The following is a 14,467-nucleotide window of genomic DNA, read 5'->3' as shown; positions in this document are numbered from 1 at the left end:
TTTTAGTGAGCACTCATAAATTACTACAAATAACTAATGTTAGGGAAATATGTTTATGTTTTGTTACACGTTTCTGGATTTATTTTAAAAATATATATCGGCCGATATATCAGAATATCGGATTTTTAAATCACCAAATATTTGTATTGGTATCGGCCTCAAAAATCCTTTATCTGGCTCTAGGCACAACATATAGAATAACATACAGAAAGTATATGGATACATACAATGACCAACCAAGCAGAAATTGATAGTTATACATGAGCTTCAAGTTTTTAAGAATTGTGTGCATAGTTCAATTTTGTGTGTGTGTGTGTATAAATATAATGGAGAAAAACTGTAATACATTTTTTTCTAAGATATGTCACGCTAGACATCCAGTTCAAATACTGCAAATAAATAAATATTGCGATACTTTCATCAGTGGGCCATAGGCCCCATTAGATTTGTGTTACCGCCTTCAGCAACAGTGACTTAACAAACATTTAGTTAAATAAAAACCTTCGAGATCACAGCTTTAAGTACAATTTTAAGGTACTTGTACTTGTATATTAACACATTAATGCATATGCAATAATTATATAATATCTATGGTTATAAAATAGGCCATTCTGCATAAGGACTACTTTTTACTTTTAGTACTTTAAGTATATTTTAGTGTGGATACTTCTGTACTTTTACTTAAGCGGGACTTTTACATGTAACAGAGTATTTACACTGTGGTGTTACTACTCTGAGTACTTCTTCTGCTAAGAACAAATACTGTAATCCTTAAAGTAAGATAACATGAGACCAGTATGACAGTTGAAATGAACACGACAAAATGAACAATCTGATCCAATGTTTATTTGTGAGCATCCATGTTAGAACTACTTAGACTAAAGGCACAACACTTGGTTTTAACTACTGGAGTTTTTCTTGTTTTTTTTTTTTCTTCTTCTTGAAAAAAGAGATTTAAATAGCTATGACAGAAAGTCTACATGTATGCAAGCTGAAGCTGAAAAAGGATAGCTTAACATTTGTAAAACACTTAATTGCATTGCATGTAAACATGCCAGACTCAAAACTCCAGTCTATAACATGGCTTTATATTTATATATATATATATATATATATATTTATATATAAATATCTATATTTATAATTAAGCAGCAGTTGGCACATTGGGTCATCAGTATGTGTGTAAAAAGTAAAAGGCAATTAATGTGGTTAAAAATAAAAAAAGAATCTGCAATAAAATATATCCTAAAGCACTCACCCTCCCTGGAATGAGATGGAAGGCACTATAAATGGCACTTCTCAAACAGGCAATTTAAAATGTAAAATCAAACATTCATCAACAGTTATGATCAATTTAAAAGAACATCTCAGAAATACCGCAGAAACGGCATGGAATTAAACATCTGGAACCACCACAGCGTGGTGTGCAACTGATTACATTATTTTAAAAATCCGTAGTGACTAAATTACAACATTCAATCATTCTTAATCTCAATAAGATCTCAAAATGAATACCTAGGCACTTTTTATAGCATCAGTCTAGTACGTTAATGGGTTTAAAACATCTCTACAACTTAAAAGTGAACCTTCTTTTCAACTCAACTACTATTTTGTGCATTTCTAAAGTTCTGTACAGATGCAACATAATAAAAAAATAATAAAACTGCATCTCTTTATGGATCCTACAATCTTGATTCATGTGACAATTGTGATTTAAGGCATTCAGTTCTTAATGTGCCTGTCACCTCTGCAGCATGTGGCATCAGAATATAAATTATTTGATTAGGTACTGAATGAAATATCGCTTTTGAAACGTCTTGTAGAAAAAAATCTAAATACTTGCATATAAAGAGGACTTTCAAATGGTTTGATCTCTGGATATAATCTCTCAATTCAAGTATAATTTCTTTGTCTATAGTGTCTAAAATCACATTATGTTGGGGTGGGTATTGGTTTCTCTTTGATTAAGTACATACAGCATTAGTATAAGTAAACTTAAAGCGCTGTAGGTGTCTGTGCGGACAGTAGATCTAAATAAATGCCCCGTTCCTTTCCCTGAGCGCTTAATGAACTTCCCCATTCTCGAATTTAAGATAAAAAAGGAAGTGTAAGCACTGACTCTGCAACTTTTTTTAATGCAGATAATAGTTCCATGTGTATTAGCTGTGTTATTAATAAAATCAAGACCATACCAATCCCTTGAGTTCACTCTGAAAATCACTAAGAGGTAGATATTAGAACCTAGAAACGAGGTTTAAAGGAGATTGGTTTAGGACTTGGCCTGGTTAATAATGTGAATGGCCGGTCCTAACACTCTCGCTTGTGGTGTAGCACCGGGACGGGTCCATTTCAGTCCGTCTTCCAAACAATGTTCAGGACCTTCACGACTTCCTCGTAGATAATGAAGACTATGGCCACGTCCATACACACCCGACCCAGCCGGGGCACAGTACCTTTGTAGAACCTGAAGGGGACAAAGGGAGATAGTGAATACTTCAGGGCACTAAATGAAGCACCTAAAAGGTTTCAAACACTTACAAAGGTTATATAGAAATGCATTATCACAAAAAACTTGGTTGCCTATCCACGCAAAACACCACAGTATCATTACAAACTAGAATGGCACTCAGAGTGTGCAGACCTACGCCAAGTTAACGCTACATTCACGTGCTCCTCGGATGGTCCTATTTCCCGAGTTGGGAAGTCCTTTTTCAGACATCAATGTATTCATGAGCTTTAAGTCATAATGTGGAAACAACATGAACGCCACAAAAAAAAGACGTGTTGTGTTTTATTGCTCAGAGCGTATAAACAACACGTTGATAGCTGTGTCCAGTATTTGCAACAAAGAGCAAGGTAAACAGCTCAGGCGAGCCATGAAATATTATCGGGACATCACCACACGAATGCAGCTGAAAATGCCCTATATCGCAATATTAACGAACCTGAAAAATAATTTGTGTATTTGCCCCGGGATTTGGATGCGCTCAAACATTTAATGTGTTCTTCCTTGGCCCGTGCTACACCCTTCCACCAAGTTTAATGAAAATCGGGCAAGTATTGTTTTCTGTAATCACGCTGACAAACAAAAAAAAAAACGTACGGACAAACCGAGCAGAAAACATGACCTCCTTGGCAGAAGTAATAATAACGTTATTTTTATTATCTAAGAATCAAAAATGGTGGCAGGTGGGTGGAGTCCCATCAAAAAAAAACATGTATTACAGGCCTAAGAACTTCCACATAGGGGGTGTTGAAAAAACATGTTTATAAATGATATGACCAAATGAAGGGACAACATAAGCGGCCCCGGGATGGTACCATGAGGTACTCCACAACCGTGTTACCCCTAGAACTGACATCTTTTCAACAAGTTTTACACTATAAAAAGGGACAATTAACTTTGGACTGGCTGGATACTTTTGCAGCAAACACAAGTACACGCAAGTATTATGTGTACTGTTATTGTTTGAAGGTACAGAGCGACTGATTCGGAAGGGACCGTGTCTGTTGCATACTCCTACACTAACACCCTTAAAAGACAGACTGTCTTGAGTTTCAGAGGTGCTGATCTTTTACCTTTTGGACTCATAGGTCAAGGTCATATTAATCTTCTCACCTAACTCTCTGCAAAGAAGCCAATAAGCGTATTTCCCAGTGTAGAACTGTTCCATTAATTTAAAAAGTTGCATTGTGATTACTAGTTATCTGCCGCCTTGTGGTAGCTGGCATGTAGATAATTATTGCTGAATTGTCGATGTGTAAAGACTGGGAATCCTTTAAAGATATGAGGTTTACTCCAACTGTCAAACTCTCCATAACTAGGACTATACTCTTTCTATTGTCATTCTTTATAATTTACATAAACTCTGTTTATGAACTTACGCTTTTGGTCCCTCATGCTTCATGATCTTCATAGCACAGTCCAATGTGCTTTTGTACTTGTGAGCTTCAAGACCCTGTTAAATAACATACGCACATGTTAGTCACTCTGCTCAGGGTTAAATTATGAGATTCTAAAGATTTGACAACCAACCTGCATTCTGGTCTTAACGACATCCAGAGGAGTATTTCCAAACACGCTGGCAGCACCAGCAACAGCTCCAAACAGTCCAGTTATCAGAGGGTTAATGGCTTTGTTGGGGTCATCGCCTTTGTGTTAAACAAAAGATGATATGTTTGGCTTATCCTTTTGATTGAATGCAGTAATTATAAAGATGTGGAAGCTATTCACTCACACACCTTTGTACCAGTTCCTCAGGGAAGTCATGACATAGAAGCGGATGGCCTGGTTGGAGCCTTGTTTCAACACGGTGGCTGTTAGGCCTTGGTAAGTCCCCTTCAGTCCTGCAGACACATCAGCACTATCAGATTTTGATCAAAAGCCAAACTCTATCACAGCTTTCCAGTTCAGGAACTAATGAGGTAGAGGAAGAATATTATCCTCTAAATAATAGATGTGATGACTCAAATGCAGAAGCTGAGTCATTACCTGTATGGCCCAATCATTATGTGGTGGAGTTTGAAAAGTACGTGGGAGTAAAATGCCACAGACCTTGCACAAATGAAGAAACCATCCTTACCTTCGACTCTAATAATCTCCCTCACACCATGGAAAAATCCCTTGTACTTTGGATTTGCTGATGTCTGATCATGTATGAATTTGACCTAAAACGATACAACAATGGTTAATACATTTCACAAACCAAAGAGTCAAAGATTCAGAACAGAAATGACTGCAGAAGCCCCTTAAATCAGAGACATGGGTTCTGGAAACTGTAACAAACAATGAGTAATGCTGCAATTTGCAAAACGTCTTTAGAGATATTTTATTGGGACGAATTTTTAACTCTGGACAGGATGAGGGAAAGTTTTCTCTCAGCCATACAAACCATACAATGGTTTCTGCAACGTTGGTTAAGACTGTTCTTTTTACAGTGTGTCATGCTGACCCCAGTGGCCAAATACTGAATGCACACTTAATGATGTTATTTTTATTACCTTAACTGTCTCCATAGGACAGACTATGAGCACAGCCTCTGCAACTCCAGCCCCAAGGCCACAGATTAATCCTCGTGTACTGTCTAGTCTTCCTTTTTCATCACGCATCTTATTACTGAGGAACTCAAACACCCCAAATCTGTAAAAGTTACCAGAGAAACAAAAAGATTAATGACTCAAAATAGAAAATAATTAGTACCACTTTCAAATAAGGCAAGGTTTATAAGTTGTTATATGTACATAGTGGTTTGAAAGCCATTATTAAAGCACAACTTGTAAATTGCCAAGTTGTTAAAAAAATCCCTTTAAAAAGTTGCACCGTTACTTGAAAAGAAAATGTATTTATTAATAACTTACAGAGTTTGTACAGGTTTTTAATATAATAATTTGAGCACTTTCAAGGTACTTAAACCAAAAGTTTAATAATGATTCAATTTAAATAATTAAATTAATTGATGACTATAATAACAATCTATAAAGCATCATTACATTATTTATTAACCAATAATACAACAATTAGTTACAAAATTATTAGGGCGACTGCAAATAATGAATTTTATTTTCAATGTTTTTCGATGAATCGGTTAATATAAAAAAAAAAGGTAAAGAGCTAGGGTTGGGCAATATATGGATATTATCGATATCGTGATATGAGACTAGATCATAATATAACATAAGTGTTGGTTTTAAAGGCTACATTACAGTAAAGTGATGTACTTTTCTGAACTTAATTATTTGCCTTTTTCGCACTTAGACATTATGTCCACATTACTGATAATTATTTATCTAAAATCTAAGTGTGAAGATATTTTGTTAAAGCCCAAATTGTCAACCCTAGAATATCGCTGCAATATCGATATCGAGGTATTTGGTCAAGAATATCATGATATCTGATTTTCTCCATATTGCCCAGCCCTATACAGAGCCCATGCTGACATTTTTAAATTGCTTGTTTTGTCCAACTTACAGACTCCAAACCCAACGATATTTACTCTACACTGATGTGAAACAGAGAAAAGCAGCAAATTCTCACTCTCATTCTCTCTCTCATTTGTGAAGCTGGAACCAACGTGTGATATGGAGGTATATTGGAAATAAGATGTTCACTCATTCATAAAGTGTGTATTTGTGCGTGCACAGGCGTATAAGGCTGGAGCGCCGCAATACCTGACAGCTGCTTTAGGTATAGAGCCATAAAGCAGTGAGCTTAGACCTCTGTAGAGACCCCTCACACCATGACCGTTCACTGTCTGCTTCACACAGTCAACTGCAGGACAGAGAGAGAGAGAGAGAGAGAGAGAGAGAGAGAGAGAGAGAGAGAAGCTTACAAAACAATGAATTCTTGCACCAGTATCAAAAGTCTAATCAGCAGCTGCTTTGTTATGAAAATCTTGCTGTAAAAGTAAAGTTGTTTAGAGTCGAGAGCACTGTGAATTTCTGGGTTCTACGTGTGTCTGAAACAAGAGTCCGTCACGCTGAGTTTCCATGGACATACGCGGTCTAAGCCAAAGTTCACAAGCTCTCATTGAACAGATAACAAACTAACAACGCAAACACACATCTGTTCGCTCATATCTGCAACAGCACAAGTCCACCCTGAATGTTAGTGAAACAGGAAGGAATGGCTTATGTGTTAATACCAGTGGTTCTCAAACTTTTTTCAATAATGTACCCCTTTTGAATTGTTTCTTTAAGCCAAGAATAGGTCGACAATAGCATCCAAAACTTCAAAAACAGTGACATAACTTTGAAAAAAGTGAGAAACTTGTAAAAAGTAGAAGGACAGTATACGGAAGGAAGGATAGGATAGGTCCAAAGAAGGCGACACAAATGTCACATACTGGTAGGAAAAAAAAAAAAAAAAAAAAGTCCACATAAAGAGGAACAATGTTCTGGACAACAGCCTCGTAACTATTAAATATTTGTTGTTATATATCTCACGTACCCCCTGCAGTCCTCCAAAGTACCCCTAGGGGTACACGTACCCCCATTTGAGAAACACTGGTCTATACTGTGGAGGTATCAATAAGAAGTATTCATTTAATGATATCTGTATTATTGATTGATTGATATATATATATATATATATATATATATATATATATATATATATATATATATATATATATATATATATGTATATAGTTTGCATTTCAGCATAATGCATTCCAGTTCAACACCACTGCAAACACTACAAGCTCAATAATAAACATATCGCTAAATTATATGATACCTAACCCTATCTAATATAATATAATATAATATAATATATATTCAACAGACGGTGAACATGCACTCACCAATGCCTTTGTATTTGGGAGGATTTGCCTTCTCGTCAAGCTGCAGCTGTGTTTTAACGTACTCGGTGGGGAAGGTGATGCAGATCTCTATGCCTCCTGCTATTCCACCTGAAACATAATTAAAAAAAAAAAAAGCCAAATGTTAAACAACTGTTGATTGACTTTATCTAATCTACAAATGTACTTTACAAATGCAAATATGTGTTTCTTTGAATATTGTTCACTAGATACAAGAATCCACAATCTATTTGCAATACTGTGTTCCCATTGACGTTAAAGAAACCCTACTAAATATTATAGCCCGACCGATATATCGACGGCCCGATATTAGCTGCCGATATTAGGCATTTTCCAAACTATCGGTATCGGCATTTATAATGGCCGATAAATGAATATTTAAAAAAAGTTTGTCCAGCATAGGGCACTCTACAACGTCCCTGTTGGCAACACTTGTGTTTCATATCTTAAGTTTGTATTTTTATACATTTTATTGATCAGAACTTTAATATATTTTGATGTTCCTCTGTTCTGTTGTGACAATAAACCAAACAATTTTTAAACTGCATTATCATATTATTTTAGTGAGGACCCCTAAATAACTACAAATAACTAATGTTACGTGAATCTGTTTGTTTTGTTACGCGTTTCTGTATTTTTCAAATATATATCGGCCGATATATCGGAGTATTGGATTTTTAAATCACCAAATATTTGTATTGATATCGGCCTTAAAAATCCTTTATCGGTCGGGCTACTAAATATATACTTTTACACTCAAATACTTGTTTAAAAAACTACAAACTTTGGTTTGACGGGCCAAATTAAATCACACTGTCTCGCATGTAAACTACAGCAGACGTTCTCTGAGAATCTCTTTTATATCCAAGCTAAACTGATATTGGAACTGAAATGTTCCTAACCTCAGTGATATTAAATCAAATCGGAAATATAAAATTGAATCAGGACCATGTGAATCGGAATCGATTTGGGGGAAATCATTGCCGATACCCAGCCCTAATGCCCACGTTATATTTTACTTATTCATAATGATGATACATAAATCTTTATTTATTCAGCACATTTCATATAAAAACATGCAATACAACATGCTTCTTTAAAAACACAAATGCAAGGATCATAAAACAGTAGAAATGATTCTTTAAAAAGAGATCCAATAATAAATGAATGTAAAAAATGGAATAGTAAATAAATACTGTTTTGGGGTAAAAGCTTGAGAAGAGAAATCTGGAATTACACGCACGTCAGTAATCACCAGAGGGAGTCTCCAGAGCGTTTGTCTGCTCTACAGTAGCTCATCTCCAGTATGACCCCAGCGCCACCTTAAAACCCTGGTTGTCACACATCTGCCGTTCAACAGCGAACACTCAGCCGGCAGCCGATTGGCTCGCCTGATCTCAGTTTTGTTCTGCCTACAGTTACTCCCCCTGGCCTGACTCCAGCTCAAGGGGGTGTGTAGCCTTCAGCGTACATCCTGTTCACCGTTAACCCCGTGGCAAAACAGACCAGCAGCCCGATAGTGGTGCCATTCCTTGGGTGACAAGTTTGCATGACGTGAAGTAGCTGAGCAAGACACGTTTGGCAAGTTATCTTACTAACTTTCCTGCTTCTACAGACATCTCAAAATGCGTATTTGGTCTATATGGTTCATACTGAATATCCATATTGAATCTGTTTTTCTTATAATAATACACTGCATGTATCTATATTATTCTTACTACTATTATAATGTTACTGCTACTACATTGTACATATCTGTACATGTTGTTCATACATTGTTCATATTACAAAGCCATATTTATTCAGCTCTTATAAAAGGTAACTGCTTATACACTGCACATATTTACATTTAATTTATATTGCTCCAAACCACCTTCTGTCAACCAACTGTACACTACTGTCTACACTGCACTACATTTCTTGTCCTGTCTATACTTTGTATATCACATTGCCATTTTCTGCTCTTTTTGCACTACTGGTTGGACGCAAACTGCATTTCGTTGTCTTTGTAGTTGTCCTCTGCACAATGACAACAAAGTTGAATCTAATATAATCTAATCTAATCTACAGGCCTTGAGTAGTGAGTAACTGTTAAAAAAAAAAAAAACTTTTTGTAGAAGCACTAAAAACTGAAGGCTTGAAAAGTAGAGCTGCAAAGATTAATCCATTAGTTGTCAACTGTTACATTAATTGCTAACTATTTTGATAGTCGATTAAGCGCTTTGAGTCGTCTTTTATTACATCATCTTGGGCTTTGGGAAACTGATGGACATTGTTCACCATTTTTCTAGACCAAACAACTAATTCATTAATCAAGAAAATAATCAACAGATTAATCGCTAGATTAAAAGCTTTACTGCGAACAAAAGAGGATACATGTTAAACATGTATACAAACTTGAATTCATCCTCACAGATTTAAAAAAAAAAAAAAGGGCCCTTTGTCAGTGCTTTTTACATGCATTCTTTCTACCAAAATGTCATGCAGAGAAATACAACACACCAGTTGTGCTCGTGCAATCACAAGATTACTGTTTTTTTTGTACCAAAACATAAAGTGCATCTTGGCTTCACGCCCAGGCATTCCTTTGGTTAGAGACTGAGTGTAGCCGAACCTACAAATTAAGCTGGCATCAAAAACAACAGTCCACATCATCATCATCATCATCTGCAAACTGGCCTCCACGTAGTACCTGCGTTACGTCCCCGTATTCAAGCTGGAAAAAAGGTGCAGAACCAGTTTATCGAGCCCAACGTGTACAAGAATACAACAACACACTTGATCAGGTGTGATGAAAGTCAGTGTGGGAACAGTCAATGCTTATTAAATACTTCCTTTTACCTGCAACACTTGCACAAAGTAGTCTGTAGTTCTTCAGACAAAACTTAATTCAAACACAACTTATATGTAATACCGGTTATTTTATGTTCTGATAATTAAGGCTAAAATAGTTTATGATAATTATTAGATAAGGTTTATTGTGAACAACAATTTTCAAGGACATATTTACCTTTTAACCCCGAAACGTTTCATGTTTAAACATTTAAGGTCACCTATCATGCTCATTTTCAGGTTTATACTTATATTTTGTGTTTCTACTATGTATGTTTACATGCTTTAATGTTCAAGAAACACTTTGTTTTTCTCGTACTGTGGGTCTGAATATGCCTGTATTCACCCTCTGTCTGAAACACTCTGCTTAAGCGCCTGTCCCCATCCCGAAAAAGCCCAGTCTGCTCTGATTGGTCAGCGTTTCTGGGTCTTTTGCATCTCTGCTCTCCTTGTCTTTGCACCGTTAGTGCAGCCGGGGAATGACTGTAATGGCACTCTAGCGGCACTTTCTCTCTATATATAGTATAGTTGTGACTAGGCCTGCACGATTCGTGGAAAAATAAGTGTAATGTTTATTGCACACATGAACCATGACAAAACAAGTTGGTAGAACCAAACATAGATTTTTTTTGGCACCTATAGCACATTGTGCATCACCCCAAGCCTGTAAACATAGAGGCTTCTATGAATAAAGAAAATAAAGTATATACTGGCCATTTAAGTACAGCAGGCTACCAAAAATAATTGACATATAACACATTAAACTAAATATGGCCCTGATACAGGCTCTATCTGAACTCTTTGAACATGTCTTTACATAATTAAAACATGTTAATGTCAATGTCAAATGCTTTAAATAAATTAAATGGAGGAAAAAAAAGTAATTTAACAGTTAAATTGTGAACGGGTGAATCAAGATCGCGATTTTATAACGATTTATCGTGCTGGCCTAGTTGTGACCTCACAACCGTACGGAAGTCCTGACGGCTTGTTTAAAAGGCACAGTTTCTGAATACGGGCTGTGTGCATTTCTCTATTGATCTCTGTAGACCGTATCGATACACCTCAACCTGCTTTATAATCAAAGTTTGAAGCTACAGCCAGGAGTTAAATAGTTTAGCTTAGCATAAAGACTGAAAACAGCTACCTTGGCTCTGCCCAAAGTAACAAATTAAGCTACGAGCACCTCTAAAGCCTCCCCGAATTGGTCCAAAAAGTGCCTCGGAACACAGCGAAGCGACGCCGACTCGAGCGTACGTTCTGCAAGTGCGCGAGACGTCATACGTCTCCATAACAGCAGGTGACGCTAATCTGCTCCCGAACTTTACAACCGAGCATAACGGCGGCTTCGTTCGGAATACCATCTCATATTTTACGAAGATAGTTCACCGAAACATGTTTCTGAGAACATTTTAAGAGAGAAATAGGCCGTGCAGTTGCTGAATCTGTCTTCATTTCAGCTCAACAAAGGTCAGCTTAAAAGATTTTCGTCAGATTTTGAGAGGCGGTAGTCACGCTCATCCCGCTCGTCATTTCCGGGTTAGCTCTCCACCAATCAGATTGGCCATTGAGTCCGACTGCCCACCCTCCGATTCAACAAGGTCAAATCGGCCCAAATCAAGGCCGACCACTCCTCAGACGGACAACGGCACGGAACACACCGAACAGACTCGAGTCACCGACCTCGCCAGACTGTCTGACAGCTGATAACTGGGTTGGTGTGTCTTGGGCTTTAAGCTCACTAACAAACACGATGCATCTTGTTTAAAAATTGAAGTGTAAAAACTACAAGTTGTCGTTTTAATTGCAGTGACTTCCTGGGACAGAGCACAGCCACGTCCGAGCGTTGAGTCAAGTGTTCATTCAGGGCGGAGCAGGACCCGACACTTTCCCCTCCGACACGAAAAAAAAAATGCCATGTCAGTTACTGCAGTCTTTATGCTAAGCTAGGTTAACCCTCCCTCGACAGATCCAAGAGTGATGTCGATTTTCTCATCCAACTCTATGCTTCTTTCCCAAAAATGAAAACTATTCCTTTATATTTGTTGTTTTTGCAAGTTTTTTTTGCAAATGATAATCATGTGTATGAGAAAACAAAGGTAACATTATAGCATACAAGCGCCAATTAAGATGAATCCAGAGTTTGCCCATGGTATAATAAAGATGCGGTCTGTTTCCATAGGGATTAGTGGGGTTTTAAAGCCTAGGCATGTGACGTAATTATTCTCTTGTGACTCGCTAATAGATGCTTAGTCATCCTTGAATTTGGGCTGGCCTTGCTAGATATGTTTACCATACATAAGGACTAGAATATACTCTTCTTTACACCAGTTTTGATCATCTTGACCTTTTATGCCCCTTTGCAAAAAGCTCCTGAACTGAGCTGTGTGACAGGCATGTTGTAACCAAGGTGAATGTGTGCGGAGGCTGACAGGGCAAAGTGCATTGTCATCGTGGCTCATGGAACTGAACACTGAGACCCAGAGGCCTCTGAGCTCACACTAAAAGGACACTAGGTCAATAGAAAACAGCAACCATACTTCTGATGGTAATGTACAAAAAGAAAAAATGAGAACAAACTAAACTTTTCTTCTGAACTTTTAAGGTTCAACCATTATCAGCAGCACCATATTCATCTGTCAAGTCTTTCTTCCATCCTGTGATGTTGCAATGTTGCCAATGATTATTGCCCTGTAGTACACTGAAGTTTGGACATATATCACTGATTGACTAATAAGGCAGTCAGACAATCAGAGTTCAGGCCGGTCAGGTTCCTTGGAAAATGAGTTCTAGTAAAAGTTTAAAAAGGTCCCCACAACATACCACACTTTCCAACATCCAGTCCTCAAGACAAGAAACACGTTATGCTGCTGTGTGCAAATTAAAGGCTGAGATATGAAGAAAATTAGAGTCTGGACAGTGGTGGTGCTGCATAATTCTCACATGGATTCCCATTTACTTTTTGTTGTTTTTAACCCACTTTCTCCTGCTTGCAATACACAATATGCATCTTTCCTACGCACTTAATATAAGTGTATTTGTAGTAAACAGTGCTGCAGCCAGGGCCTCTTATCACTTATGCACACTCAAGTGCTAAAACTTGTAAACAACTCATGTGTGCAGGATCGAGCGCCTGTAAAAAGATTAAACTTTCTTACCTGCCAAGATAGCCTTCCCCGGGTGCGTCAGTTTGGCTTTCCCCGCCGCTGGAGCTGCAGCAGCCAAACACTGGGGTCTGTAAAACGGGCTCACAAATCTAGGTTGTCCTGACATGACTGCGGTACCACCGGCCTAACTTTTTTGTTTTAATGTGTCAAATATACGGACGTGCTCGGTCGCCTCCAACCCAGTCGGCAGCCTTCCAAGCCCTTGTGCAGTCTGGGTGCTTTGCGCAGCAGGGATCCCGGAGCAAACATTGACCATTGGACTTTTGGTGCAGATCTAGAGTTGATAATGTCTGTGTACTTTTCACAGTGAAGTTCCCTCCGTGGCGCTCAGAGGTTGATAGCCTCGAGTCAGTGTACATTCAGGGCGGGGCAGGACACGACACTTTCCCCCCTCCCGACACGGAGAAAAACGCCATGTTTGTCACAAACATTTAAGGAGGACCGGAGAGAATCTCGGCTGCAAAAAGTGCTGAAACAATCTCCAGTCTGTCCGACTCTGGCCCGCGAATTTGCCTTTCCTAGGATGGCGAAGGCATGTCCCGCCCAACTCTGCCTTACTCTGCCTCTGATTTTTTTTATAATTAATTCTTTATTGTACAGAAGTTCATATACAACAAAGGTACAAACATATGCATAGAACAGACATTACAAGACAGGAACAAAAGAAAAGACAGTACCATAAAATGAATAATAAGACAATTACATTTAATAAAGCCAGAGTTTGTGTCAAATCATTTAATAACTGAAAGGTCTTAATAGCTTTTTTGTTTTTAATATTAAATTAAACATTACATTGCTGAAATTCATTAATAAAGGGCAGGATAGTTGGCTTAATTTACTGACCATTTTTCTAATGCATATGGATTATATATATATATATATATATATATATATATATATATATATATATATATATATATATATATATATATATATGTGTGTGTACAAGAATGCTCTGGATGGATGTAGTTTAATTCTGTGTTCATTTGGACACTTTATTTTGTGTATACATTCATTTTGTATCTTACAGTATACTCAGTGTTATACTTTATAGTTTTTATCCTTAATTAGGCATCTAAAGGCTTGCTTCAAACGACATTCCATTGGCCTAGTAGAGTGTCAATAAAGTTATCTTGTAACTTGAATGTA

At 37.4% G+C, this 14,467-nt stretch overlaps 1 protein-coding gene across 1 annotated transcript; it reads right to left on the bottom strand.

The window, feature by feature from the left end:
* Positions 1 to 824: 824 nt before the first annotated feature.
* Positions 825 to 13,847, bottom strand: slc25a1b (slc25a1 solute carrier family 25 member 1b). Its single transcript, XM_028601535.1, has 9 exons — positions 13,310 to 13,847; positions 7,302 to 7,409; positions 6,169 to 6,268; positions 5,002 to 5,140; positions 4,584 to 4,668; positions 4,243 to 4,347; positions 4,037 to 4,152; positions 3,886 to 3,959; positions 825 to 2,464 (listed from the first exon to the last, which is right to left on the bottom strand). Exons 1-9 carry the CDS (start codon positions 13,422 to 13,424, stop codon positions 2,350 to 2,352), a joined length of 957 nt encoding a protein of 318 aa, XP_028457336.1. The 5' UTR covers positions 13,425 to 13,847; the 3' UTR covers positions 825 to 2,349.
* Positions 13,848 to 14,467: the final 620 nt, after the last annotated feature.

This window comes from Perca flavescens, chromosome 16 (assembly GCF_004354835.1).
Source record: "Perca flavescens isolate YP-PL-M2 chromosome 16, PFLA_1.0, whole genome shotgun sequence".
Lineage (NCBI taxonomy): Eukaryota > Metazoa > Chordata > Actinopteri > Perciformes > Percidae > Perca > Perca flavescens.
This window is presented reverse-complemented; position numbering and strand designations above follow the sequence as displayed.